We start from the raw sequence: 27,698 nt of genomic DNA, 5'->3' as shown, positions 1-27,698 counted from the left end.
GAAAACACTGAACTACGAGTGTGATATAAAAATAAACTTTGTTCAGATGTTTCTACCAGAACTGAGTCAGAGTCGTTTTCTTACTGAACCAGGTCACATTCATGTTAAACTAATAAACAGGAAGATGAAAAACAGCAGCCATCACACTGTCCCAGAGACAGAAGGCAGGAGGTCTGAGTCTGGTCCAGGTGGAGCAGGAGGTCTGAGTCTGGTCCAGGTGGAGCAGGAAGTCTGAGTCTAGTCCAGGTGGAGCAGGAGGTCTGAGTCTGGTCCAGGTGGAGCAGGAAGTCTCTGTAGAGTTCTCAGGTCGTTTGTCCTCACGCTGCGTCTCGTCACGTGTATACTAAGTGAAAGAGAACACAGGTGTTCCAGGTGTTTATGTCAGTCTCTGTTGGGGATCACTAGCTCCGCCCCCTGCTCCATCACTGCTTCGCCTTCTTCAGGATGGTGCCCACTGCAGAGATGACTGTGGTTTTGGTACCGCTGGCAGTGGTTGTCACGGAGACGACGTTGGGCAGGGTGGCCGTGGTGGTGATGAGGGTGGGCTGGGCCAGGGTCACAGGGATCGCAGAGTCCCACTTACTCTTCCTCTTCTGGGCCTCTGCTGGAGAGAAGAAGACTGATCAGGATCTAGACCAGGACCCGGGTCTGGTACCTGAGTCACCATGTTTATAGGTGTGATAACAGTATGTTTTCACACTGAGGGTGCAGGTCAGAGGTCAGAGGTCAGTCAACAACACTGGGTTTAAAAAAATGATCTGTAAATGTTTTCATTGGGGGGGAAATGGACTCTGTGAAACACAATGAGCTTCATAACACTGCAGTGATATTTGTCTCATTGTGACTGATTCAGTCCAGTTTCTATGACAACACATGAAGTTTGTGAATCTGTTTGTGTTTTCCTATCCACCAATCACAGTTTAACAACATCTGAAGCAGGAAGTGACAGTGACAGAGTTGTTGTTAACCAGTCACTAAAATGAACTAAAATCAGGGAACGAGGTCACAGGCCGCACGTCGGGTCTGTGTTAAAGAGCCGGGTCAGTGGTGGGTGTTTACCTGTGGCTGTGGTGGTGGTGGTGTTGCTGGTGGTGGGGGCTGCTGTGCTGGAGGGGTTAGTGCCCTTCTTCGTCCCCGTCACAAACTCAATCTATGAAACACATAATGACACAATATGATGTGAATCAGTCTCTCCATCATCCTCTCATCACAGTTCAACATCTGGACCAGGACGTGATGTTTTTCTAGACCCTCGTCAGACCACAGGACCTCAAGGTCCTCATGGAGTCTCAGGGTCAACCTCTTCAGAAATAATGAGTTAACCTGAGTGAACCTGCTCGTTCAAGTCCAGTGTCTGACTGATGTGCAGCTGCTGATGATCGCAGCATGAGTCACTGTTTTCTCCCTCCCCCCTTTTCCACTGGTCAACAAACCCTCAAAGACCCATCAACATCTGGTTCTTGTCGTCAGTGTGACGGCTCACCTTGGTCCTCTCCTTCTTGGCTTTCTCCAGTTTGTCCATCTCCACCTTCTGAGCTTTAGCTGAAGAACGAGAGAGACGAGAGTGTTGAGCTGCTCACACACACACACACACACACACACACACACACACACACACACACACACACACACACACACACACACACACACACACACACACACACACACACACACACACGCAGTCTTACCCAGAGCTTCGTAGTAGGAGTCGTCTGACCAGCCATGAGGATCAAACATGTCCTTTGGGTAGTTGGTTCCCAGTTCATCGATCCCACAGAACTGAATGAGCTTCTCGTAGATACTGAAGGAACCAGAGGAGGTGAATGAGTGACTGTGCTGATCTGTGTGTGTGTGTGTGTGTGTGTGTGTGTGTGTGTGTGTGTGTACCTGGGGTTTCTGAACTCCTTCTTTTTCTGGATGTGGCTGTTTGTGTCAAAGTCTCCATGAAGCTTCCTCTCATACAGCTTGTGGATCTTCTCCTGTCACAACACAAACCAGAGGGAGGTGAGCCGACAGCAGGACATCCACACCTGTCCACACCTGTCCGCACACTGTCACTGTCATCTAACAACACCTACATACAAACAGTATATATGATTAACTCTGCTGGTTTAAATAAAGTCTCTGACACCTCTGGGAAATATTTAACAACCAGGTTCAACAAAGCCGCAGAAATCTGGCAGCTGGAGGCAGCACAGAGATAAATGAGGCCTGACAACAACAACATGGAGGAAGGGAAGCTGCTCCACAGCAACACCTCCTCCTCATCTCCTCCAAGTCCAAGATGATCACATGACAGTCTTTGTGGCCAGAATCATGACTCCTGTGTCCTCTCTGGTTTTATTGTGAAAGTCCTGACAGCTGGTGACGGTGGCTCAGGCGGAGAACCGGTTCATGTGGAGTTACACCAGCTCACGGAGGCTGCAGAGCAGAACCAGGACCAGCTGCGGTTAGCGGGCTAGCTGTTTAGCAGTCAACATGGTCAGGTTCAATTAAATATGTAAATATAGAAACTTCTGTACGACTCGTCTGAACTAGATCATATGTCAAAATAAGATCATCAGATCATCTCACCATGCTCCAGCTGTTCTCAGTGATCACACTAATGACTGATGAGTTAAAGGATCATCCGTGATTTAACACATCCAGTCATATTCTGTGGCCCGTGTCTGTTTGAGGTCCTGCTTCTGTTCATGTGATAAACAGCTGATACAGTTGGTTTTTCTGGGGGAGTCGCTCTGTGAACTGACAGTGGGATTTTCTAATCTCAGGGTCGCACATTCCATCAGTGGTGAAAAGAAAAAAAATCTAATTAACTATAAAAACCATCCTCCTAATCCAATCAGGCTGCGTTCGCCTGCTCCTCCGCAGCCGGAGGGCAGGGATATCCAGGCAGCTCTGGCGAAGGTGAATCATTAGGTGGGGGAGTGTCAGCCCAGCGGGGATAGTGCTGAGCTTTTCACTTACTGAGTCAGCCGTGTGTCCCGACCTGCCCCGGCTCCTCACTGCAGTTAACCACAGAGGAGAGAGAGAGCGGCTGATACTGACACTGAGGATCTCACTGTAATTACAGGGAGGAGTCTCAGATTTATGAAGCCACCAGAACTTATCTGTAACCCCAGAGGGAACCAGACACACTAAAGTATTCACTCTGATGGAGAACATCTGAATCTGACTCAATCAACACCAAGATGACGACGTGTTGTCTCCGAGGGAGGGGGGGCCATCACCAACTAACCCTTCACTTTAACTCTACAGTTTAACTCTTTAACGTCTAAACTCTAAACAGACAGATAAGTTTCCTTATCTTCCCTAAACTTTTTATCTTGTCTATAAAAACAAGTTTACAGTCAGAATAAAACCAAGCTTCAACATCCGGGGCTGATTCATGAAGCCAGCACTGAAGAACCAGCAGCTGCAGTTCCTCTAACGACCACTAGAGTCTGGCTCCAACAGTGAGTCAGTCCCCATAGACTCCCATGTTAAAGTGTCCAACTTTACAGCAGAAATCAACATGTTTACAGCCTGTTTATATAACTCACCTATTTACATTTTATTAAGGACTACAGTTATGGAGGATTGAGGGCGTGGCCTCTTTGAGTGACAGGTGGGTGAGCGTATGCACCAAAGTCTCAGCTCCTCACACGCCCATCCTCTTTGTCCATTTTTGGATTATCTGGGAGCTAGGGGCAGGGTCAGACACTGCCAAGATGGTGACGGTGGAGCAGCTCACTCTGAGCTTCAGAAACCTGTATATGACGTCACAGGAGGCTACGTCCATCTTTATTTACAGTCTGTGGATTCTTCAGGTGAACATCAGACAGATCATTTGACTTGTTGTTAACTGACTGACAGAACATGAGGAAGTCTGAGCTACATGGCTTGTTAGCTTAGCTTGTTAACTAGCTAATTAGCCAGCAAATGAATACTCCTAAGGGTGGCCTTCGAGCAGGATGCCAAGCTGTGCTAATGATGCTAACAGGAGCGTATGTTTGTCCCAGTTATTAGACTAGCTCCACCCATGCCCCTCCTCCTTGCCCATTTTTGGATTAGTTGGGAGTTAGGGGTGGAGTCAGGCACTGCCAAGATGGTGGCGGTGGAGCAGCTCACTCTTCAGTAACCTGTGGGTGACGTCACTGAGGCTACGTCCATCTTTATCTACAGTGTGTGGCGACCGGACCTTCTGCTCCGGTCTGATCAGTGGACTGAAGTGTGGTAACATATGAAGCTTTGCAGCGACAGTTATTGGGTGAAATGATCATGTGACAGACCTGTAGTTGGTTGGAGCAGCGTCCGGGGGGCTCGGGGGGAATCCTGATCTCGTCAGGTGACATGTTCCTCACCTTCTCTGAGAAGAGAGCTGTAGAGAAGAAAGAAACATGCGTCCTCACTCAGCAGCGGCTGCATGTCTCTACCTGCAGACTGAGCTTCAACCAAGAAGCTGCTGTTTCAACTGACTCTGAATTAACACCTGACAAATCAGAGGGCAGCTGGGATCAGGATCAGGTTCGAAAAACAGACTCAGGTCATGAAACAAAGGGTCAGTGTGTGTGTTAGTCAGACCCTGTGTGTGTGTGTGGCAGTGTGTTTTATAGGGCAGTGTGGTATGAGGAGTGCATGCTCAGGACAGGGAGTGGCTGTTGTTGAGGCTTGTAAGGAGAAGGGAGGCTCCTCTCCCTCCCTCCCTCGCTCTCTCCCTTGTTTTGCTCTCCCTGCTCCACTTGCCTCTTTGTGTTTCTCTGACTGGAGGCCAGACATTCTTCAGTGTCACTCTGTATCAGACAGACAGTCTTTACAGTCGCTCAGCGCCATCAATCACACTCTGAACAACTGCTGCGAGCTCTGTGTGTGTGTGTGTGTGTGTGTGCATGTGCGTGTGCGTGTGTGTGTGTGTGTGTGTGTGTGCGCTCTGACATTCTGTGCAGATCGTCTGCAGGTAAAAACTTGACAGGACATGAGAAGATGATTTTGTTGTACCGTCTCAGTGAAAACTTCATATTAGAGAAACAGAGGAGGAAAATTCCACAGTAACGTCCTCACAAACTGAACTGAGGTCAGTTTAAAAACATACTGAGAATTTATTTTAGATAAAGATCCTATGATCTGATTTAACAACTACCGGGGTGAGTTTGGAGCAGATGAATAAACCTGTCAGTGTAGAGACTGTGATGCTGCAGGTAAATCCTCTTCAGAGCTTTACTCTGACACAATGAACACATGGTATAGTGTATCATAGTGTATTATAGTGTATCATAGTGTATTATATTATTATACGATACTACAACACAGCTGTCTTACTAGAAACATCACAAATTGTTTCTAAATTTCTGCAGCTTTTCTGTACATCATCTTCTTACACATCTGTCCACATGTTATATATAATAATAATAATAATAATATAATAATCTATCAGTCAATACACAAGAACTTCCTGATTTACAGTTAGAACTCATCTGGATGAATTTAGACTCATTTTTTGGCTCTTGTATAAACTGTTAAATTAAAATAAAAAAATGTAACTTTGAAAAACTTTTTTTAAAAAGGAGAAATTAGAAGTTTGTAGAAAATCAACAATGATGAAGAATCAGTATCTGTATCTGATGTGGTCTGTCCTCTCAGACCACGTCATGCCTGTGGACATCAACATCAGTGGTTCACAGATGAAACCTGGAGGACCACAGACTCATGTGGGACTCCCTGATCTCCCACATGTCAGAGGAGGAGCAGCTCCTCCCCCCTCAGCTGTGCTGGTTTAGCTCCCCCAAAGGAGGGGCAGGGCGTTGCCTCTGTTGGCTACATACATCAGTAAAGCTGAGAGAGAGAGAGAGTGTGTGTGTGTGTGTGTCAGACCTCCACCCAGACCAGACTCCCTACAGGTCTGTTATCAGGTCTCTATGTGCTGATAATTAAAGCTGCACAATTTATCTAAATATAATCTGATTAACAATAAGTGCAATATCCAAATCACAGGAGCTGCAGTTTCTTTTGATTAAGGTCAAACGTGTCCCAATGTTGTGTATATCGTTAGCACCATTAGCGTTGTGATGCTACAGAGACGTCCTGGCTGACGAATTATATTCTCCAGACGTAAAGGAACAAGACCAACAAAAATCTCACCATCATCATTTTTGTATTTCTAAAAAAAACAAACCCTACTGATGATGTAATGACGGCAAACCCATGTCATCACATTTAATTACGACCCACGCAGACACATAAAAAGGAAAATCTAATTTCAAATGAAAACGAGGAGTTTTATTCCTGGTTGAATGTGAGTTCCAGAGAAGAGTGGATTAAAATGAAAGATCTGTCTCAGACTCCAGTGAACACACAGACAGGTCGATACAGATCCTTATGATACTGGGAAAAACCAGGACCAGGAATGTGTTGGCACAGTCCTCCCCTGAGCACAACGCTCCGTCGATCTACTCACAGTCATTCTGATACTGTTAAAATGCTGAACGTGAAGCGAACGCTTCTCCAGAATATGGCCGCCGTGATCTTTGACCTTTGACCACCAAGATCTAGATGGACAGATGGACGGACACGTGTCTGTCGAGACGACCTGAGAACACGACGCCTCAGGTCCTGACTGAGGAACAAAAACATAACGAGCGATGAGTCAGAGTTAGCTGTTAGCTCGGTACTTCGTTAACCTCTGACAGACAGACACACACTGTGGGAGTCTGTTAATCCACTGTGGACAACAGGAGATTTACTCCGTCATTAGGAGCCTTGTTGGACCAACTCTAACTTAAACACTAACATAAACTGCAGGGGGATCAGTCAGTCTGCCTTATACCCTTTCTCCACCAACATTAGCAGGTATAAATAGGTTGTTTTTTTTTTTTAAAAAGCTGATTGGCTCCTTTTTCCACTGACAGTCAAGTTAGTCTTTCTGTTCGGACTGAGGACGCACAGAGACGCAGTGGAGAGAGAGAGCGAGCTGCGAGCCGCTCGTCTCATCCCTGGGTTGGTGCTGCTGTAAATCGGAGCCTTTGATTGGTGATTGTTAGTTTTAAAAACTTATTTAGTGGCTGCGTTCACTCGTTCACCTCCTGACTGAGAGCATTACGGCAGGGAAAGGCGAGAAAATTAGCGAGTTCACCTGGGTGTTGTGTTTCTATCACCGAGCCGATAAACACCTGAGATTACTGCAGGTTCATGTGACCCCGGTGTGAATACTGATTTGAATCCTCATCCATTGCCGACAAAAGCCCGATGTGAGCAGGTCTTAGCGGGTTTTTTTCGAGCAGTGGAAAAGGGGCTTAACAAACACTCAGCTCAGTGTGACAGGAATACTCTCATTAACAGCAGCACAGACGTGAAGAACATGGGAACACAGAGAAGATTATTCTCTGCTTCAGAGTCACCATCTGTCTCACAAAACAGACAGAAAGTCACAATCTGTGGCCTGAGGCTGTGTGTGTGTGTGTGTGTGTGTGTGTGTGTGTGTGTGTGTGTGTGTGTGTGTGTGTGATGGACACTCCATCCCCTCAGCAAACACACAGAGAGCTGTGTTCAGCTGCTGACGCTCTGTGACATTTACTGACAGACGGGACAGAGGAGCCAGGCTCTGCTGCAGGAATGTCAAGTGTCCAGGCTCTGAGTCACTGTGATGGTGAAAACTAAACTTCCTCCAGTCGCTCTGTGGTTTCTCCTTCCGTCGGCCACGGACCGGAGGAGGAGGAGGAGGAGGAGGCAGTGGTGGAGATGGTGATGGAGGAGCTAGAGACACTACAGCCTGACAAGTTCATCTCCATTCAAAATAAACTCATTGCTCTACACCCAGAGAAACATAACTTGAGTAACGAGCATTTATAGACCTCAGTCTGCTTTATGCCAAACACATGCATATGCACTGCAGACCAAGCACGACTCAGTGGATAAGACAGATGTTATCAAGTCTTCCATTAGAAATGATTTCCTACATATTAATATTTGAGAATATATGGAGGCCCTTTATTCATTTTGTTAAAGATTTAGATTGAATGAGATTTATGTATTTATTTATTTAATTATTTTCTCGTCCTCTAATCACTTGTTTTACTTTGTATCATTATAATCAATATTCTCCATTTTGAATAGATTGCCAGTTGTTAAGATGAGATGAGCCTTTGTCTGTTTGTTTGTTTTTATTTATTTATTCTTATTCCTTCCTGTGTTCAGAGTGAATGCAGCTTGTACATGATGAAATATACAGTATATTTCACAAAAGCTAGAGGCTGTATTTCATGATGTTAAAATTTAAATTAATATATTGAGGCAAAAAATTAATTCATTTAATGATTTTAATCGTTTCTCCTCAAAGCTAAGCATCGTCACATGAAATGATGATGACGATGATGACGATGATGATGATTGCTGTGTTGTATAATCTACAGGCCCACACAACAAACAGCAGACAGAGACCTTCTTTCTGTTCTGAGAGACAGCTGTATAAAACACACACACACACACACACACACACACACACACACACACACACACACACACACCCACACTCACACTAACACTCCCTGTATCACTCACTTCCTGTCTGATCTGATCACACCTGTACAGGTCACTTATGACTCACTGACCACTGGTTAAACACTCACTCCCACCTGTCAGCCCCCGTAACTGACCTGGTTCCAGTGAGTGACTCATACGTCAGAGAACGAATGAAAACCAGCAGCGAGAATCATGTTTCATTTCCAGTTTAAAACAATAACATCTAATTAGAGAAATGTGACCTGGACCTTTGACTAATTAAAAATGATGAATTCTTTAAAGTTCTTTGAAGCTTCTTTCAAAACCTGCCCACAAAAACATATTTTATCATTGTTCATGGCAGGACAGAGAAAACATTCAGACTAGTTTAAACATTTTGTTTCATCATGTTTTTTTGGTTTTTTTTGAGGAATGACTCATCAAGTCCTTCAGGTCCCCTGTGATCCACATCAGGTGCTAGAGGTGGGCGAAAGATCCCACGACAATCTCAATCTATGATCTGCTTCCTGTTTCTGCTCTGATTTTATTGTGAAAGTCCTGACCCGAGGTCCTGATTTGTGTGTTTCAGATGTTTGTCTGCTCGCTGCTGTTTTTCACCCACAAAAAATTTTTTGTTGCGATTATTTTGGCAGATATTGTGATTGTGATTTCAGTTGATGTGACTTTGGTTGGATCTTGTTCCTTCACGTCTGGAGAGTGTGATGTGTGGGGCGTCTCTGTAGCATCACAACGCTTACTGCAGCTCCTGCGATTTGGATATTACACTTGATTTTTATTATATTTCAAATAATAATAATAGGGAGTATTTGTTTGGACAGTGCTGTTATTTATTTACAAGCTACTATATGTAAGTACTTTAATTTGAAAGTTGAGTCGCTGCTAACCAGCTAACCCCCGGCTGCTGTCTCCCTCCCTGCAGCAGGTCCAGAGATAACATGTTCTGACTAGCAGAGACTGAACTTTTAACATTAAATATCTAAACATAAACACTTTTAATGATTCGATCTGAATGATTCATCTGAAGGAGTTCACATGTCAGATGGTCCTGATACCTTAGTGACATGTTCATACTAATAAAGGACCGTGTCAGCCAGCGTTAGGGTTAGGGCACATGTCTGTGGAGACACCCACAGTTCTTCTTAGGATCAGGTCATTGATGGTTCAGGGCTTTTCATGGGATATAATGAGAAGCAGCAGCTTTATCCTTTGTGTGTGTGTGTGTGTGTGTGTGTGTGTGTGTGTGTGTGTGTGTGTGTGTACTCACCAACTAGCTCATTGGGGTCTTTTCTTTCTGCCTCTAAGATCTGTAAAAACACAGAGGAAAGGCACACAGAGGATCTTTAGGTTTCCTCTGAGGCGTCTACACACTGACAGATTCATCAGGTCACACTGTGAGACACCGTGGTCTAACACACTGTACAATGATCGACACCTGAACCGACTCAGTCAATACACAAGAATAAAACATCATCTATCTGCAGCACTACAGAAACAAGCCTTTTTAACAGTGTTATTTATATATATGGAAAAACATCAAAGAGGAGGAGGAGTAGGAGGATGATGAGAAGGAAGAGGCCAACATGGGACACAATTTTTACAAAAAGAGCATGAGGTAAGTATTATCTAGCATAAACATACATAGACATAATTTCATGCTGCGTTCCTATTGGCTGGTTAGTAGACGTGGGTCGACACAGCAGTCAGAGTGAGATGGTCAACATAAGAACAAACTGACCCAGGAGAATCAAACATGAACTCTCAGTGGAGGGAAACATGATGTTACTGACCCGTGCTCTCAGATGGGCTCGTATTAATTACAGAGGATTATAAGTGATGAGATAAACTGTCCAATTGGCCAAAGTCAATTCTAGTGAAAACATGGAGCTGGAAACAGAAACCAATTCCATCTGTAGCTAAAAGCCACAAATCGCAGATGTGATGCAGCAGTGCACAGAACAGAAGCAGATAGAAAGGCTTCTAAGAAGTAATAGAAACCAGAGCAGTAAATCTGAGAGGCCTCAACAGGAGGAGGAGGAGGAGGAGGAGATGCCTGTTGTGCCAGCACTGTGGGCAGAACACAGGTTCAGCACAAAGGAACAGGGCTGTTATTCACAGGAATCACATCGTCACCTAGCAACTGCACGGGCACATCAAAGAATGGTCCTGAGATTGGCCAAATCACGAGGAGGAGGGAGAGGAGGGGAGAGGAGGGAGGAAGGTTCCTGCTAGAATAAATCCAAACCAAGGAAATACATCCAGGACACCTGCTGTTTGAGACAATGAACTCATCACTTCACTGACCTCATCAGGTCAGAGGTCACACCGAGCTAAAACACTGCAGCAGCGTCCTCAATGTTTTTATGAATTTAAATTTACCAGACCAGGAGAACTGTGTGTCAGACAGATGTGAGGAAACACAAAGGTAACATTTAACTGGACGTCTGACTCCTGGTCTCTAACATGAAGCTTTCTCTCACATTTTGATGTAAAACTGAATCTGAATCTGTGACCACACTGTAAAAATAACCAGCAAAAACCATCTACTTTTATCACAAAGTACGTCTCGATTCAGGCTGTGTGTGTACGCATCATGTTTCATCTGTGATGTGCAGCAGCAACTCTGACCAAGCAGCTACCAAACAATACAACAGCTATACAACAGCAATACAACATACCCAGCACAACCTACAGGTGAATACACTCCTCCTCCACAGTCTCAACAGAAACCCTTCACATCTTTGTCTGTTGGACTGGACGACACAGCAGTTCCTATTTTTTTTGGCACAGTTCACTGTTTCAGCAGCAGACTGGAAATCAGATCCTTTGGTTTTGAGTAAACAACTGTTGTCTTTGTGTATTTATTGTTTGAATATATAAATAACCAGATGTCTTTGTTGCACACTCAATTTATCTGTTGTCACCAGGGCAGGACTGGGTTACCTTCTGTTTGTAATACAGGCTCTAAAGCCCAGTCCAGATGCTATATGATTTGATATTTAAGTTTTTTTAATAGAAAATAAATAAATAGAATCTCTGTAGGAGGTCTGAGGTTGATCCTCTGCCTCATTTTCATTCAGGAAAAAAGTGGTTGTCCTCAAACAAGGCTAAGACTCTACAGTCATGCTATTGATGCTAAAATTATCAGGCTAACATACTCATAGTGACAATGCTAACATGTTAATGTTTAGCTGGTATAATGTTTACCTCGTCAGTGTAGCTGAGGCTGACGTGACTGTTGTCACACACTGGGAGATTCTGATTGTGACCTGATGGCGGCGCTCAAGGAAAATTATTACAACTTATCCTCCAGTTGGATCTGAACATCTGTATCAGATTTCACTAGTTTAAAAGAAGTTCACCTGCAGGTGGCGCTAGATAAAAAGTAAAGCTCAGTCAGTAGATTATAATAAATGAAATAAAATACATAAATATAATATATGCCTGCCCAGCCAGCCAATGCAACAACAGCCTGACACTGGCAGCTCCTCCCCTTCAGTATAAAGGGCTGCACCAACACTTCAAAGACGTTCTCAGAGCCCCGGGAAAGAGGCTCCAGCTTTGTGCTGACTCCTTATCTACACTTCACCAGAACGGTATCAAAACACCAACGAAGAGCTGCCACTCCATCCACAGATTAGATAACTGCAGTAATAATAAAGTGAAAGGATGGAGAGAGAGCTCACACTAACATTCACTCTCCTCATGTCGGTTAATACATCTGAACCTAAACAAGCTAAACACCAGAGCTGACACCTGTCAGTCAACACTGAGGGCTTCATACAAACATAGTCAACGTGGTAATTATTCAACTTCAGACAACAGTTAGTTCTGTAGTAATTTGATTGGATGAGAGTCATTCCATGAGTGCTGATATAGAGTACAACAGCCAGGGGACCTTTCACTACATGTATCACTCTGTTCTATTAACTGTTAATCAGCGTTACATTAACGATCGTTATCCGTCTTAGATTTGAACAAACTTTGCAAAGATGAAAATATTTTCAGAAATCACATTTGAATTAAATGATGTGTGGTCGTCAGAAGAGGATGAAGGGAAGAAGCGCTCATATGACATCAGCTGACCTCGACAAATTAGAGAAGACCAAAAATGAAGCTGACACTGTAAAGCACCAACATGGACTTTGAACTGTTTTCAGCCTTGAAGTAATGTGTAGACAAAGTAGCAAGCTAGTGTGCAGGTCAGTAAAATGTTTATGTGTTGCTTAGCAACAGTCTGGCACCAGTCCAGCTGTGGGAGTATTTGTGTTGGTGTAGCCAAATAAATGATTAAATACACAAACAAATCATAATCTGTTGTTGCTTATTACTGTTAACTAAAATGGCGCTCGTAGAACTGTTGTATAAAAGCATTATCACACGAGGGGGAGTGATGTCGTACTGAATATCAGCACAGCTGTGATTCGGCATCCAGGCTTCTTTCCTTCCCTTTAACAACCGTTAGTGCGGCACTAATTACCTGTAAATCGGAGTGATACATGTAGTTAAAAGTCCCAGTATTGTTGTACTCTGTATCAGCACTCATGGAATGACTCTCGTCCAATCAAATTACTTGGTCGGTACAAAGGTTATATAATGATATATATCACAAGATCTTTACATTAGCAGCTCTGTTATCTCAGTGTGGTGGTCTCACACTGAACAGAGGTACCAGTTTATCAGATTCACATCAAAGACCTGCAGCTGTACAACAACAGACATCCTCTGACTAACGCTGTGTTTATGACTCACTCTCACCTCGGTGACACCACACACACACACACACACACACACACACACAGGGTGGGGTTGGTATGGTAGAACAGTGCAGGTCTGAGCAGTGTGCTCTGCTGGTTCAGGTTTAACAAACATGAAGCTGGAACATACCATCAGCACAAATCACAGACCTGGTCTCATCTACATAAAGTTCCTCTTTTGTTATTCACACACATATAAACCCACAGCACCACCTAGTGTTCATGCTTCTTCATATCATGCGAGTTCAAGTGCCGTCCCCTCGTTTCTCGTTAGTCACACAACAAATGAGAAATGGATCAGGTCTGATCCGTTTCCAGATCCAGTCCCTGCCACACCAGGTGGTGTTCAAATACCTCAACATCATCTGCGTCCCTCCCCTCGTCAGAATCTTCCATCTCCTATAAAAACAAGAATGAGAGGGTTAACACTGTACGGCTCAGAGGGACAAGAGACCAGGGCCGGGGGCAGCAGCACATACCAGAACCAGAACCAGCAGTGGACTGAAAAAACTGCCCTCTTCATGTTTTAGACCCTCCTCTCCCACTACAGAGTCTTTTTAATGATTTCCGTTTGATTCTGTATTTTAAGTTACAACTGGACTGATACACATTTCTGTTAAAAACAAAACAGGAACATCATGTTACATGTGACTGTAAAGGCGTTTACTGGTGTGAAACTGTATAAAACTGTAAAACACTTCAGTTACATAAAAACACTTCAGTTACATAACTAACACCTCCAGCAGCAGCAGCACCAATCCTGTAAATACACACTGTTGTGTCATCTAACTGTTTGTTTTCCATGGTCTGAACTGCCTTTATTTTCTCTCATTACTGACACATAAATACAAGACATAAGATGTGAAACCTACAAGTGACAGATGATGTGAAATCTTAATTTTCATTTTAAATATGGTTCCGTTTCACTGCAGTTTTCAAATACATCACTGATGCAAACAGAATAACTAAACTCAGATGTAGGTGTTGTCTGATGTTTATCGCTGCATTAAAGGAGCTGTCAACCAGTTTCACAGTGACATCAGATTACAGCGCTGTGGTCAGAGTTTTGGTGGTCGAGCATAAGACTGCGACTAATGATTATTTCCATTATCTATTAATTAGCTGATCATTTTATTAATTAATTGCTGAGTCTATAAAACATCAAAAATACTGGCAGTAAAAAAAGCCAAGATGACATCATCTAAAGTGTTTGTCAAAACCCAAGATATTCACTTTAGATATACACTTTACAACACACAGACACACACACATGCGTGCACACACACACACAATCCTGACATTAAACAGGCTGTAAACGGTGACTGTTTGATATTTGAATTGTGGAACATTTCAGAATGACAAGGAAGATTTCAGCTCCACTGTTAAACTGAACTCTGTGATATTTGTGTTTAAAAAACCAACTCTGCTGCATCACAATGAAGAATCACACAGGTGTTACTGAAAGCACTGTGCGATGAACCACCCGGTGCTTCTCAGGTGTGTCTGTTCACCTTGTTTTCTACATGCTGTGGGAGCACTTTATTAGTATTTGAATTGTTGTTATTGTTTTTTACTCATATTTAGATTTAACACCTGGACTTCAGAACTCAAATACTGACCGAGTTGCTCTCTCTGCTGTCTTCATCTCCAGACACTTTGTCCTCTACATCCTCTGTTCGGTTCAAGTCATCCTCATCGTAGCTGTAGACCAGACCCCCTCCACGCCCCCCTGGTGACGGACATGAAAAGGTGGTGGAGACAGGAAAAAGGTAAGGGGTCAGATAACTACCAGGGGCAAACAGGAACACTGAAGCTAGCAGTGAAAGTTTAAATAGCTTAAATCCATGTCGCTCCCATATGGAGACTAACGACAACACAAAGCCAAACTCCATTCAAAAATCTGGCAATATAATTGTTTTACCAGACGGACACTTCCAAATCACGATGTAAAAACAAACCGGTGTGCGACCCGAGTCAAGACAGGAACCCGGTAACTTTACAGCATAACACACGAGAAGGTCACGTTTTTAAATTTAGCAAACATCAACCGGCCTCTCCGCAAGAACCAACTTACCTCTGTTCAATTAACTTCGGACTGAACTTCATGTTCTTTAATCAAAACAAACATTATGTGTTATCTAGCTGTGTTGGCTAGTTACAAGCTAACGTTAGCTACCACCTGAAGTTCAGCAGTAAGCGGCGTTTTACGGTCACTATATTTATACTAATTAAACCTGTTAACAACATGTACCTGTCTCTTCTGGTTCGGGTTCAGAGTCGGGCTCTGAATCGTCCCCATAGTCCGCCAAAGAGGAAAGTGGAGCACTCTTTTTACCGCTCGCCATCGCTGTACTGTACCCGTCGCGGAAACGTTAGGTCGCAGAGTGATGACGTTAGTGAAACGGTGTTGAGCGAGCACCACATAGACGCTAGCACAGAGACAGTAGAGAAACTGTATAGAGGATCTTTGGTATTAAGTCCGCTAGCATCCGGCTAGCATAGCATTCGTGAACGCGCAGGGGCAGTTCCAGAATAAAGTTCTTTTTCATAGCCCGGAGGCATGACGGAGAACTATAGTAGGTCATACAAACCCGGAAGTAATGTATAGATCCGAATATATGTATGACGCCAGGAGAGAAATCCTTAAGGATCGAATAGGAGCCATTTTAGCTCCAGTATTCTGGTCCTACAACTCATCCATGTCTGGATCTGGGGCTGGTCATGAATGTTGCATACACCACAGACATATACTATGGCATAGACTGTTAAAGTCTAAAATCACACTAGATTTTCCACAATAAATTGTAACCAGGCAACAATATTTAGTTTAAACTGTCTTTTGGACATTTTTAATGAGAAATGGATCCTGTATGTGACATAACTACAACTTACCAGATTTTTTAGTCAGTTATTACTCGGCCTTGACAAATAATTTCTTACGTTTTTATATTTTAAAAGCATATTCATATGTCATGTCTTCTTTAAAAAAAAAAAAAAAGTACTGTGCTACAGCTATTAATAATGTTCTGTGTTATTACTTAAACTTCTGTCTATTATTCACTGTTCTCCACAGTTATATGCTACAATCAGGATTGGATGGATGTGTTATAAAATCTTATTCCATGGTTGAGCTGAGAGAACATTCAGCCATCACAAGTCGACCCTTCAGTACAACACAGGCTCCTCCTACAGTGACATGTTTCTGTGTGTCAGGACTTAATTGTTCCTTTACTTATTTATAGTGGAACATATCACATTAAATGTGTGTAAAGTTATAAATAACTGGTCTGATTGTGACTGACTGAATGTGTTTACAGTGAGTTTTCTTTCATATTCTAATTCTTTAAGTTTACATGGTCGACATGCATTGTTATTGAGCAGTTCAACACTTTTACAATATTTCCACAACTCTGCAGAATTTCAATATCCACAAATGTATCTGTCAGAGAACCCATGTGTTTTCATCAAACACATTAAAGTCCCAGATATTTGATCTGAAAAATGAAAAATAAATCAAAAGGATTTTACAGAATTATTTAATTTAACTAATAATTGATGCAGTTGAACATTTAGCACTGGATACTGAACACACCATGGATGATAGGGGACAACCAGACGGGAGTGGGGGAGGGACATGGGTGTAGATTTGGGTATGGACAGAAGGGACATGTCCCCACCTTCAATCTTTTATTCAGGTTTAAAGATCCATAACTTCAACAACAGTGATCTTCATCTTCAGAAATAAACCAGAACCACTTCCTGCCCCTGTTGAGCAGGAAGTGGTTTTGGAGATTGGCAGATGTTCAGGTAGAACTGGAGCAAATAACTGTGGTTCAGTGTGAAGCAGGTTTTAACTACATGTTCAAACAGAGTCTTTAATGTTGGAACAGAGTCTGTTGGAGTCTGACCTACAGATCAGATCACCTGTCTGATACCAGAACTACATCACTGATCTGTGTTTGTTCATTTATTAGACCAATTATTTAAAAAAAAAACTGGATCATTGCAGATTTTATGAAATGATGACGATGGATATTTAAAAATCATATCAAGTAGGAATAAAGTTCATAAAAGGAGATGATCCTGCAGGCCTAATGAAGCAGTGGTGTCACTGTTTGTCACTGACAGAGCAGAGCAGATCTGAAATGATGATTTCATCAAGGTTTGATCACAGTGACGAGACCTCAGAGTTTGTGGTGTCACTCAGTCTCAACAGCAAAGACAGAGCAAACATTCAGATTTAGTTTCAATTTATATTCCCACCACACGTGAAACATGATCCAAAGGTGAGCATGACAGGTAGGCTACATAAAACACATTCTCCATCTTGTCAACACCCCTTCCTTCACAGGTCTAGATCACTCCGTCCTGCTTTGACTTCTTCTTCTTCTGCTGCTTCCTCTGCTTGTCTGTCGGGCCGCAGCAGCATCCGTACAGCAGAGCGAACACCACCAGAGACAGAGTTCCCAGCACAAACACTGCTATGACCACCAAACCACCCAGGGCCCATGGCTCCTGATGCAGCCGGTACAGGAACCACTCCACCCAGTCCTCAGGTGACACTGCGGGTTTCTGCTGCTCAGGTACGCTGCACACACAGAGATAAACAAGGCCAAGTATCAGATGAGGAAGAATCCGGATATTAAACTTTTATAGTTTTATAGAACCACATTATCTGGAAAAGGTCTCTAGAAGCCATAATACATTTTATTTTATAACATGTTTTATCAGCGTGCTGCGTAGAAATCTGCTGATGTTAAAATCTATTGTCTATTGACACATTCCTGTTCAGAAACTCACCTCTCCACGGCCATGTCCCGCTGTGCGATCCTCACGGCTCACTGACTCCCAACAGAGTGAATGTACTGTGGTGTGAGAACAGATGCTCCAGCTACTGCTCTGATCCACTCACAGCCCTGCAGCTATTTGAATACAGCCCAAACATTACCGTTTACTATCAGTTTGTGACCGAGGAGCCTCCAAACCTGCTCTCCAGACAACAGTCGTTGACTCTGTGTGGCCACAAGTAACAGCGACGGTTCCTGGTTAATGTTTACTTAAAACACAGTGGAGGCCAGGCAGAGGTCTGATGATAAGGGACTGTGTGTTTATGAGAGTGTTTCACTACAAGTAGATAAATTATTAGACTTATACTGTGAGAGTGAATCTTTAGATCTGATCCTAGAGAAAGAGAAAACATTTCTTACTTTGAAGATTTGAACGTTGAACATTTATTACATTTATTACATTTACATCAGAACAACCAAACGTTACCTCTGAACACTGCGGCAGTAAAAAAAGGTGTAACACTTCACTATGACAATATAATGAGAATACATTTATAGCTGTTGTACGTAAAACAATCAACAGCTCAGATTTAACATTAAAAACATTTAGAAAACTCTTCCTCTGTGGACCAGCAGGGGGCGCTGTGTCTGTGGAAAAGTCCACTAAACATACACATGTTGTTCCATGTTGTTTTTCTAATGAATTTCAGCAGGACACTGAATCACTGAACTTCTCTCAGCTTTGTGGGGGGTTTGTTGTTAAAGAGCTGACACACAGAGTTTCATTGTCCTGGTCTGTTATGAATCTTGATGATGGATCCTCGTCTCATGGCTCCTCCTCCTATAACTGTACACATCATGGACACACGCCTCCAGTTTCCTCCTCTGTCCCTTTGTGTGACTGAGTGAAGGCCTTGTGTGATGTGGATGATGACATGAAGGATGAGGTTTACTTGTGGACTCTGATCCGCTCTCCTCCTCAGACCGGCTGTAGAGGCTGGACTCTGGAGGCCTGGTACTTTGTCTTTGGACAGCAGCAGCAGTGGACACAGGACAGAATGATCAAGAAGAAAAACGTGGCTGAAAGAGGGACAGGAGACACAGGGGGAGGGGTTAGTGTGAGCTGGTTTTCACGACTGAACCTTGACTGATTCAGTTTACTGTCACCAACCTCCTTTTGTTTCCAGCAGCTTCACCAATTATGCATGATAAACGTCCTGCACATTACCAACCCTACCAACCAAATCACACACATCCAGGCTCATTTACCTGATCTCCTTTTGATAACTAATGTAATAACTTGAAATATTTTCCCTTCCATTCAATGAGCCTCCCCTGAAACTGTTTGGAGGACATTATACATTATTATACATTAGACATTATAGACCTCCCTAATAATAATAATAATAATAATAATAATAATAATGAATAGCAGGTGAATCTGAACAGTTAACTGAATAAATAAAACATGAAGGAAATCCAAACAGGCCCGCTAAAGACACTGCAGACCTTCTTTTTAAGGTGGTTAAACTTTTTGTGGGGGGCTGTGGGGGTGGTGTGGTGGTGTGGGGGTGTTAACTGTGAGTGTTCATCTGTGTTTCATACTGAAGAGATGAAACTCACCAACAAACAGAATGAGCACAAAGAAGGCTCCCAGCTCCAGAGGACTGGCCTGTGGCAGACCCTGTAGTTTAGTCCACAGCTTGTCCAGAACAGACAGAAGCTCCTCCCTCACGTCCATGATCACAGGTACAGGTTCTGATCACACCGATGACCTCACAGCTACACCTGAAAACACATAAAAAGAACATACTGGGTGAAGGAAAGGTTCACTGTCTCATGTTGAAGCTGCTCTGGATGTAGAATCTACAGCTCCACCCTCCACTCCTACAATTTTATACTTCCACCCTGCAATTACCCCTCAACCCTGCTCCACTGCTGCAAGTACTAATTTCATATACACCCAGAATCCCTAAATACTGAGCACTCACTCATTACATATCAGCCCCCCTAACTAGTCCACCGATTACCTCCCTCTGTGTGTTTGTGTGTGTGTGTGTGTGTGTGTGTGTGTGTGTGTGTGTGTGTGTGGCAGGAGGTTCAGTTTAATTATAAACAAGGGAAACTATTTCAGGCCTGGCCTTTCACACTGAGCCTGTCATCATCACTGTAACAGCTGAGTGTGGGTGACGTCCCACAGCACACACACCCGGACACTGAGGACAGTCTGTCACCAGACACTCACACTATGAATGGATTAAAAGTGTGTTAATGAGAAACACAGGAAGTCATCTGATTAATATGAGCTTGGTGTTTCATGTATAAACAGTCTGAAAGAGAAGAGTGTTTAAGATCTCCTGCTTCTTTTATGATTACTTTTTATTTAACATCTTAAAGTAAAATAGAATCTGTAGAATAATGGCCACACTAACACTGTACTCTTCAATACAACACTGCCCGACACACACAGGAACAGTACAGGACAAAAGACAGTAGATGATAAAATATATAAATGATAATAATAACAGAAACTAGTGAGAATAATAACATGTGAGAGAATCAATTAAATTAAAAATTAAGATAAATAAATAGATTTTCAACTGTAGTTTAAAAATGTTCACACAGCTTAAATGTCTTACAGCTCTGGTAGGATATTCCATAGTTCTGGAGTGCAGCTTTAAAAAAAAAAAAAGCTGTGCTGCCTATTTTCTGGTGTCTGTAATTTAGCGTATTTATAAACTCAGCAGTAGAAGAGATCGTGTAGAGTGTAGTTAAACCAAGGTTTCATGCTCTGTCTTCCTTTTAGTTAAAAGTCCAGCAGCACAGTTCAGAATAAACTGTTTCAATTCACTTGGCTTCAGACCAGTGACAAAAATTTAAACAATAATCTCATCTATTTGAAATGAAAGCGCAAATAAGTTTGACAATATTTTCTAAGTGATAAAAAGCTGTTTTGTCACCTTCTATGAGAGTGAAGTAAAATGTAACCCTGACATGTTCCTTCTGGTTTAACCTCAGGGTCCAGATGTTCACTAGAGAGTGGATCTAGAACAGAACCAGTTAACAACAGAACCAGAGGTTCACTGTATCTGTTTTTAGGAGTCTGTTCATCTCCTATTAATATCAATAAATCAGTTAAAATCAATCAATATAATCAAATAATGAAATAAGATTAAATAATAATAATAACGCAGATAGGTAGATTTAAATATGTGACGCCAAGGTATCTCAAACAAACCAGGTGATGTGAACTCCACTAGTCACAAGTGAGATGACAGTTACTGCTGCTATGCTAGCTAGTTAGCTAGTTAGCTCGGCAGGAGTTTAGGAAGTCATGATTTTAACTAGCTGCTGGCTCATTTAGTTACAGAAAATGACAGACTAACTCACCAAGATGTCGGCTCACCTACACGGATATCTGACAATTACAAATAACAGTTAAACCGCTAACAACTAACGGGGAAAAAAATAAGTTTTAGCTAAAGCTAGCCTCGACTCTGTCACAAGCTAAGCTAATTTTCACTTCATATAACAGGCTATGTTCTGTCAACTCGCCAACAAAACATCACATGTAATACAATTAAAAATACCAGCTTTACTTAATTAACTACTTGTTAGTATCTCACCGTTTAACATATCATATAAAGTTACTGTAACTCAGAGGTCCTGCCGCTCGACGTTGCCTAGCAACGTCTAGTTATTAAACAACATACGTTCACAAGGTTCCTTAGAAAATTCACCCAACTATATACATATAAATCTAAAAGAAAATTATTTATCATTTTTATACAGAACTACCTTCAAGATCCCGTCTCACTGTTACTACCCTTAACTACAGTCTAAATATAAAACATATAAATATAAAAAATGGATAGTTATTTATCATTTTTATACCTTCAAGGTCCTGCCTCATTGTTACTGCCCTTAACTGCCTTAACTACAGTTTAATACCAACAAATTCTTCTTCTTCTTCTTTGTGGCTGCTGTTTTCTTGCTATGGACCCCACCCCCCCTCACTGTACTATACTATACTATACTATGATATATTACACAATACTGTACCTTAGTATACTATGTTATGCTATACTACACTATACTATACTAAAGTATACCATGTTATAATATACTATACTATACTATACCTATTTCTAGCGTCACAGTGTGTCAGTAATCAGTCAGTAACCAGTTATTTAATCAGTCAGTAACCAGTTATTTAATCAGTCAGTAACCAGTTAGTAAATGCAGATTCATATGATACAGTAAGTGCAACTGCCACATTCAGAACATGTCAACAGTTTAAGTGACAGAGAAAAAATTAAAAAAATCCTGAAAAATACCTAAATGGTTAAATAATTATCAAAACAAAACAAAACAACAAAACAAAACAAAACAAAACAAAACAAAACAAAACAAAACAAAACAAAACAAAACAAAACAAAACAAAACAAACACAGATGTTAAACTTCTTAATTTCTTGGTATTATTATTTAAGGAAGTGTATTTGCGACACCAGACAAACTGATATCTTTTTCTTTTCCTGTGGTTGACAGTGTTTTAGTTTAGAGATGAGACAGCAGTCAGCGCAGAAGCAGGTCCAGGTCTTACTTTTTTTTTTTTTTGTTTTTTTATCTCAGTTCAGTTTCAGTAATAACTTTCCAGTATTTCCTCAGCAGAGCAGGACTGTAGCTGTATAGGTCTACATATACATTCACTTTTGTTCATTGGTGTATACGTCCTTGTTTGGTTTTCTGGAAATCTCAACCACCTGCCAGAGTTAGTCTGAACAACCTGACCTCTGCTCTGCAGTCTCCTCTTGTCTTTGTCCACTGCACTCCCACACTGTGTTTCACAGCTCAACAGTCAGAGACCAAAACATGCAGCTGTGTCAGTAACGCCTTTAGAGCTACTGTAAATAACACAGTGTGCACAGAGTCCTCAGTAAACCTGCTTCTGTTTCTTTGATGTAAAGTATGAAGCCCATTCTGCCCATGCAGTGAAAATCATAACTTGGTCTTTTAATGCAGAATGTATAAAGATGGTATAAATAAATATAAAGTGCAGTGTATATGTGAATCAATAAACAAGCTCTTACCTCTCAGTGAATGTGAGAGTCACTGTTTCCACTTGTTCAACGTTCTCTGAAAGCAGAACCACAGTCAGACTTCCTCCTGTCTTCTCACCGCTTCACTGGTTCTTCTGGGTCAGTTTGTGGTGGAGCCTGCTGGTCCCTGCTGGTCCCTGCTGGTCCCTGCTGGTCCCTGCTCCGGTTCAGACTCAGAGACCAGACCTGGATGTTTGGAGGTAATTTGACTCTTCAGCCGACCAGCAGAGCTGCAGCTCTTCCTCCTCTAGTGTGTTGCTCACTTTCTCTGACTTTGACTAACTCCTGTTCTCAGGGAGTTCGTGCACCCCTCCCTTTCCTCCTCCTTCTCTTCCAACCCCCCCCCCAACCACCTCCAACCACTTTCCAAATTCAGTCGTTCACTGCTGCTTCTCTCTCTCTCCTCTCTCTCTCTCCCCCTCTCCCTCTATCCTGTTGTATATCTGAACACTCGCTCTCTGTTTNCTTTCCCCCCCCCCCTCTCCCCACCCCCCCCCCCCCCAACCACCTCCAACCACTTTCCAAATTCAGTCGTTCACTGCTGCTTCTCTCTCTCTCCCCCTCTCCCTCTATCCTGTTGTATATCTGAACACTCGCTCTCTGTTTCTCTCTCTCTCTCTCTCTCTCTCTCTGCTACAGACCAGCTGTGCCAGGGCCTCTCTTTTGTCTGCAGTCACCGTGGAGACGAGGCTCCTTATAAAAGGAGGAGGGGGTGGTATGTGTGTATGTGTGTGTGTGTGGTGTGTGTGTTCATCCATCTGGTGTCCCGCCAGCTGACTCCCATATTTCTCAAGACCATGTACGTCTGCGTTTGCTGTTGATTTGTTCTTGTTTCTGCCATGTACACACAGGAAGTAGAACAGCAGACATGTTCAGAGACCCTGATGAATCCAGATCCAGTGGAGGCTGTGAGGTCCTCCTCCATGGGGGGGGGGGAACAATGAGGTTTTTCCTTCACTTTGTTGTTTTCTGATGAAAATCAACAGTGTCTACATGCATTAAAGGATATCTGGACTTTCCCCATCATTCATCCACAAACAGCCGTTACTCATTTCCTAACACTCGAGTGGAACGGCCCAGAGTTCCTGCAGTGCAAGAGTGTTAAAGTTGAGGCTGTTGAAAGATGATCTGAAGCTGAGCGCTGCATCAGAAACAGTCTGTAGATATTCACATAGACCCATGTTAGCGAACAGATATCCGTCCACACATGCAGCAGATACAGTAACATGGACAACTCTAATGTTTACTCTCTGAACTGTGTGACGAGCTGTAAACACAACACTCACATAAACCTCAGAGAGTCGGTGTGGAAAACATGTCGGCTAACTATCATCTATTTGTCCAACAGATATAGATTAGCATTAGCTAATTGGGGTGTCAGTGTGTAACATGAGACCACGTTCACCCTGTGACCCCTGTGAGCCCTCAGACACAGGGCCTGACTGACACACATGTAGAGGAAGTAAGTAACTTTAATACGTCACCATACGTTTTAGGATGGTCAAATATTTGATTATTTATAATTTGATTATTAATTTGTCAAATATTCTTTGATTGATCACTTGATAGGAAAATTTATTTAGAGACTATTTAGCTCAAATATAAAAAAAAAGCCACTCACTGCTGGTTTGTTAAAGCATCAGTTCAAAACTGAAATTATTCATCATCAAAATAGTTGGTTTCATTTTCTGTTGATTAACTAACCAATTAATTGATTAATTAACTAGCACTACTACATGAAAGGAATCAATAATTTAGGAGTTTCTGTTTTAGTTAACAATATTTAAAGTGAAAGTTTAAATCAAAACCTTCATGGGTGATAAAACCTGACGAGTCGATGCTGGTCTTGTTTAAATGCCACCTCCAGGTTCATTACTCACCTGTCTGTCAATCCACAACCACCTGTTACTCCATCCTCCTCCTTCATCCACCCTCTCCAGCCTGTCCAGCTGGTCCTCACAGCTGCCCCTCCCCCACCCTCCTCACTATTCCTCTGCTCCTGTGTCTGAGTTTTGTTCACACTGCAGATTACAACATCACTACATGTTGATGACTCACAGCTTCTTCCTGTTCCCTGGAAACTTCACCTCCTCGACGTCAAACAACCTCCTGAAGCTCAACACGGACAGAGAGGAAACTCCTGTTACTGGTGATGAACGTCACTGGCAGGAAATGTGTGGACAGTACCTGACAGATGAGAGGCCTAGGTGGAATCACCGAGGCTGATTGTACTGGAGACAAACCGATCAGAACCAGAAACTGATCTGTGGACCCAGAACAAGAACACAGAATGAACCAGCTGAACTGGATTCAGAGGAAGAGGCAGGACAGGTAAAGGTGAGGCCTGGAAGGTGGGCCCCTGATCCGGACCATATTTGCACCTCATGCTTGTTTTCTTGTGGTCCAGTATACGCTTGGTTCCACGGCCCGAATCTGGCCCATATACAGCAGGATTTTCAGATGCTACTTCCACATCTGGACCAATTCTGACGCACACACTGGAGGATAACAGCTGGACTCCATGATGTGGAAATATACGTGCCAGACTCGGGCCGAGGACGCTAACTCAGGCCTAAGACCAATGTTACCATGGTAACAACCAGTATCCCCCCCCAAAAAAAAACAAAAAACAAAAAAACAACCCAGGAAAACATGGATCATAAAACATCACACATCCATTAACATTAATTAACCCACACACTAGTGATACATATGTATGGAGGTAAATAACACTGTTTCATCACACAGCTGAGGCGTCGCTCCAAACTCTGACGTCTGTTTTTAAATCACAGTGTTCAGCTGGTTCTGATGAGGCTGTGACTTCAGTGTGTTTCATGTTACCTAACCACAAACCTGTCAGGACCAGGTCTGAGTCTGAGCCTCCATCTGTGGCTCTACATATCACTGTGTCAGAACTGAACCTGAGTCCTGGCTTCACACAACACTCACGCTACACATTTTACAAATACTCATCATTTAGAAAAATAAATCTGTCTCTGTTTCTCAGTCTGGACAACAGCTGGTGTGTTTGTATCTCTGGTTTTCAGAACATGTTGTGTTTCTATCAGTCTCCCTCAGTGAGCTGGTGAGGATGATTTGATCCTCCCGAACAGAAACCTGATCCAAACTGTCTTATTTACATTTATTTGAATTTCATGTTCCTCTGACTCAGGTCAGAACATGAGCTTATTCTGATGTCCAATGTTTCATCCACTCAACTGCTTTGATTAATATGTTGCAGTTCATATCTAACGATGAAAGGAGCAGGATGTAATGTTAGTAACACTCAGAGGCAGAAGGATCTCTGATGGTTTTAGAACCTGTGCTGCACGAGCTCGCCCTCTACTGGTGCAGACGACGCATGACAGTGTCTGTAGGAGAAGGTGAAGTGAATCATTTCCAGCACTTTAACTGCACAGTTCACATGAAAGCAGGATCCAGGAGCATCCAGCAGAGTCGGAGACAGAATACTGTCACCGTCATTTACATTTACCATTTACATTCAGGGCTTAGCCCCAACTTCAGTCGATATTCAGGGGACATTCAGAGCAGCTACATGCTGTTTACTGTATCAAGCCATTTGAACATCATTTGGGAAAAACATGAAAGTTGCCCAAGAAAAAAAAAATTATCCTAAACCTGCATCATATTTTGAATCTAATTGTTCTCTGTCTCCATCATTCTCAAACCACGACACAACAGATTTTGACAATGACTAATTTTCAATACTGTCACATAAAAAGAGACAAAAATTGTCTGATGTTACTATTTTGAATTTACATGACACAGGTGGGGAATGAATGTGGTATAAACAGCATCACTAAGCTTGACACCTATTGTTGTGACACTCTGCTGGAGTACAGGAACAGAGGAGCTGTGCACTAAATTAATTAAAAAAGAGAAAAAAAAAGTGCACTGACATAGACTGCGAGGGTGTGTGACCTCACAGTCATTATTACTGAAGTGTTGACATTTTAAAAACTGATTCAGCATCCACTCATTCATCCCTAAAAAGCCCCACAACCCAGCCTCACTGCAACAGACACACGTGTTACAGGCTGTTTCTTCTGTTGATTACACAACCTGATGTAAGTCTAAGTTGAGTTCAAATGCACCATGTGTTTAGCAGTGTTTGAGAGACTGAACCAGGTGTCAGGCCTGAGTAGTTTTTGTGTTGCCTCCTACACAGCCTCATTATTAGACACTGGTTCGGTTAGCTTAGCCTCTGTGGAGCTCCAGCCTGTGAGCTGATGCGGCGTTTAGGTGCTGTCTGAAATGTTATATTCATCACACATCACCTGGTTCTCCTTTCACCGGTGTGACTGTGTCGTTGTCTTTACATGTATAAAACTCTAGAGGGCGCACGTGACCAAAAGCTAGAAAAACAAAACTGTATAATGTTGAAGGTTCCGAGCAGCACTTGAAGGCATCACGAGGAGAGAAGGAAGCGCTGCCACGTCTGAGGATCCTCTGCAGCAGCACCAGCGGGTCTGAGCACCGGGATGGGCCGGTGCCGGGAGGGGTGGGGTGTGAGAGGTGGGAGTGACGGAGGAAACACGTAGA

The 27,698-nt window shown here is 42.7% G+C and overlaps 1 protein-coding gene across 2 annotated transcripts; it reads right to left on the bottom strand.

Annotated features, from left to right (window-relative positions):
* Positions 1 to 398: 398 nt before the first annotated feature.
* On the bottom strand, positions 399 to 15,628 carry sap30bp (SAP30 binding protein). 2 transcript variants are annotated; one of them, XM_022743151.1, is made up of 10 exons: positions 15,499 to 15,628; positions 14,867 to 14,976; positions 13,602 to 13,646; positions 9,758 to 9,797; positions 4,272 to 4,360; positions 1,888 to 1,979; positions 1,689 to 1,801; positions 1,484 to 1,542; positions 1,060 to 1,150; positions 399 to 604 (listed from the first exon to the last, which is right to left on the bottom strand). In XM_022743151.1, the coding sequence occupies exons 1-10, from the start codon at positions 15,590 to 15,592 to the stop codon at positions 423 to 425; spliced, it is 915 nt and encodes a 304-aa protein (XP_022598872.1). In that variant the 5' UTR covers positions 15,593 to 15,628; the 3' UTR covers positions 399 to 422. The 2 variants fall into 2 exon arrangements, with proteins under 2 accessions (XP_022598872.1, XP_022598873.1); XM_022743152.1 differs by having other exon boundaries at positions 399 to 601.
* Between the last annotated feature and the right edge of the window lie 12,070 nt (positions 15,629 to 27,698).

This window comes from Seriola dumerili, unplaced genomic scaffold (genome assembly GCF_002260705.1).
Source record: "Seriola dumerili isolate Sdu_G_001 unplaced genomic scaffold, Sdu_1.0 BDQW01000068.1, whole genome shotgun sequence".
NCBI lineage: Eukaryota > Metazoa > Chordata > Actinopteri > Carangiformes > Carangidae > Seriola > Seriola dumerili.
This window is presented reverse-complemented; position numbering and strand designations above follow the sequence as displayed.

What these genes read in the sequence shown, in the direction of transcription:
- sap30bp (XM_022743151.1), bottom strand. Translation starts at nt 15,592, where the DNA reads ATGGCGAGCGGTAAAAAGAGTGCTCCACTTTCCTCTTTGGCGGACTAT. An exon ending in AAGGAGTTCAGAAACCCCAG is followed by an intron (nt 1,802 to 1,887) that starts GTACACACACAC and finishes TGGTTCCTTCAG; the next exon opens with TATCTACGAGAAGCTCATTC. An exon ending in CACCACCACCACAGCCACAG is followed by an intron (nt 605 to 1,059) that starts GTAAACACCCAC and finishes TCTTCTCTCCAG; the next exon opens with CAGAGGCCCAGAAGAGGAAG.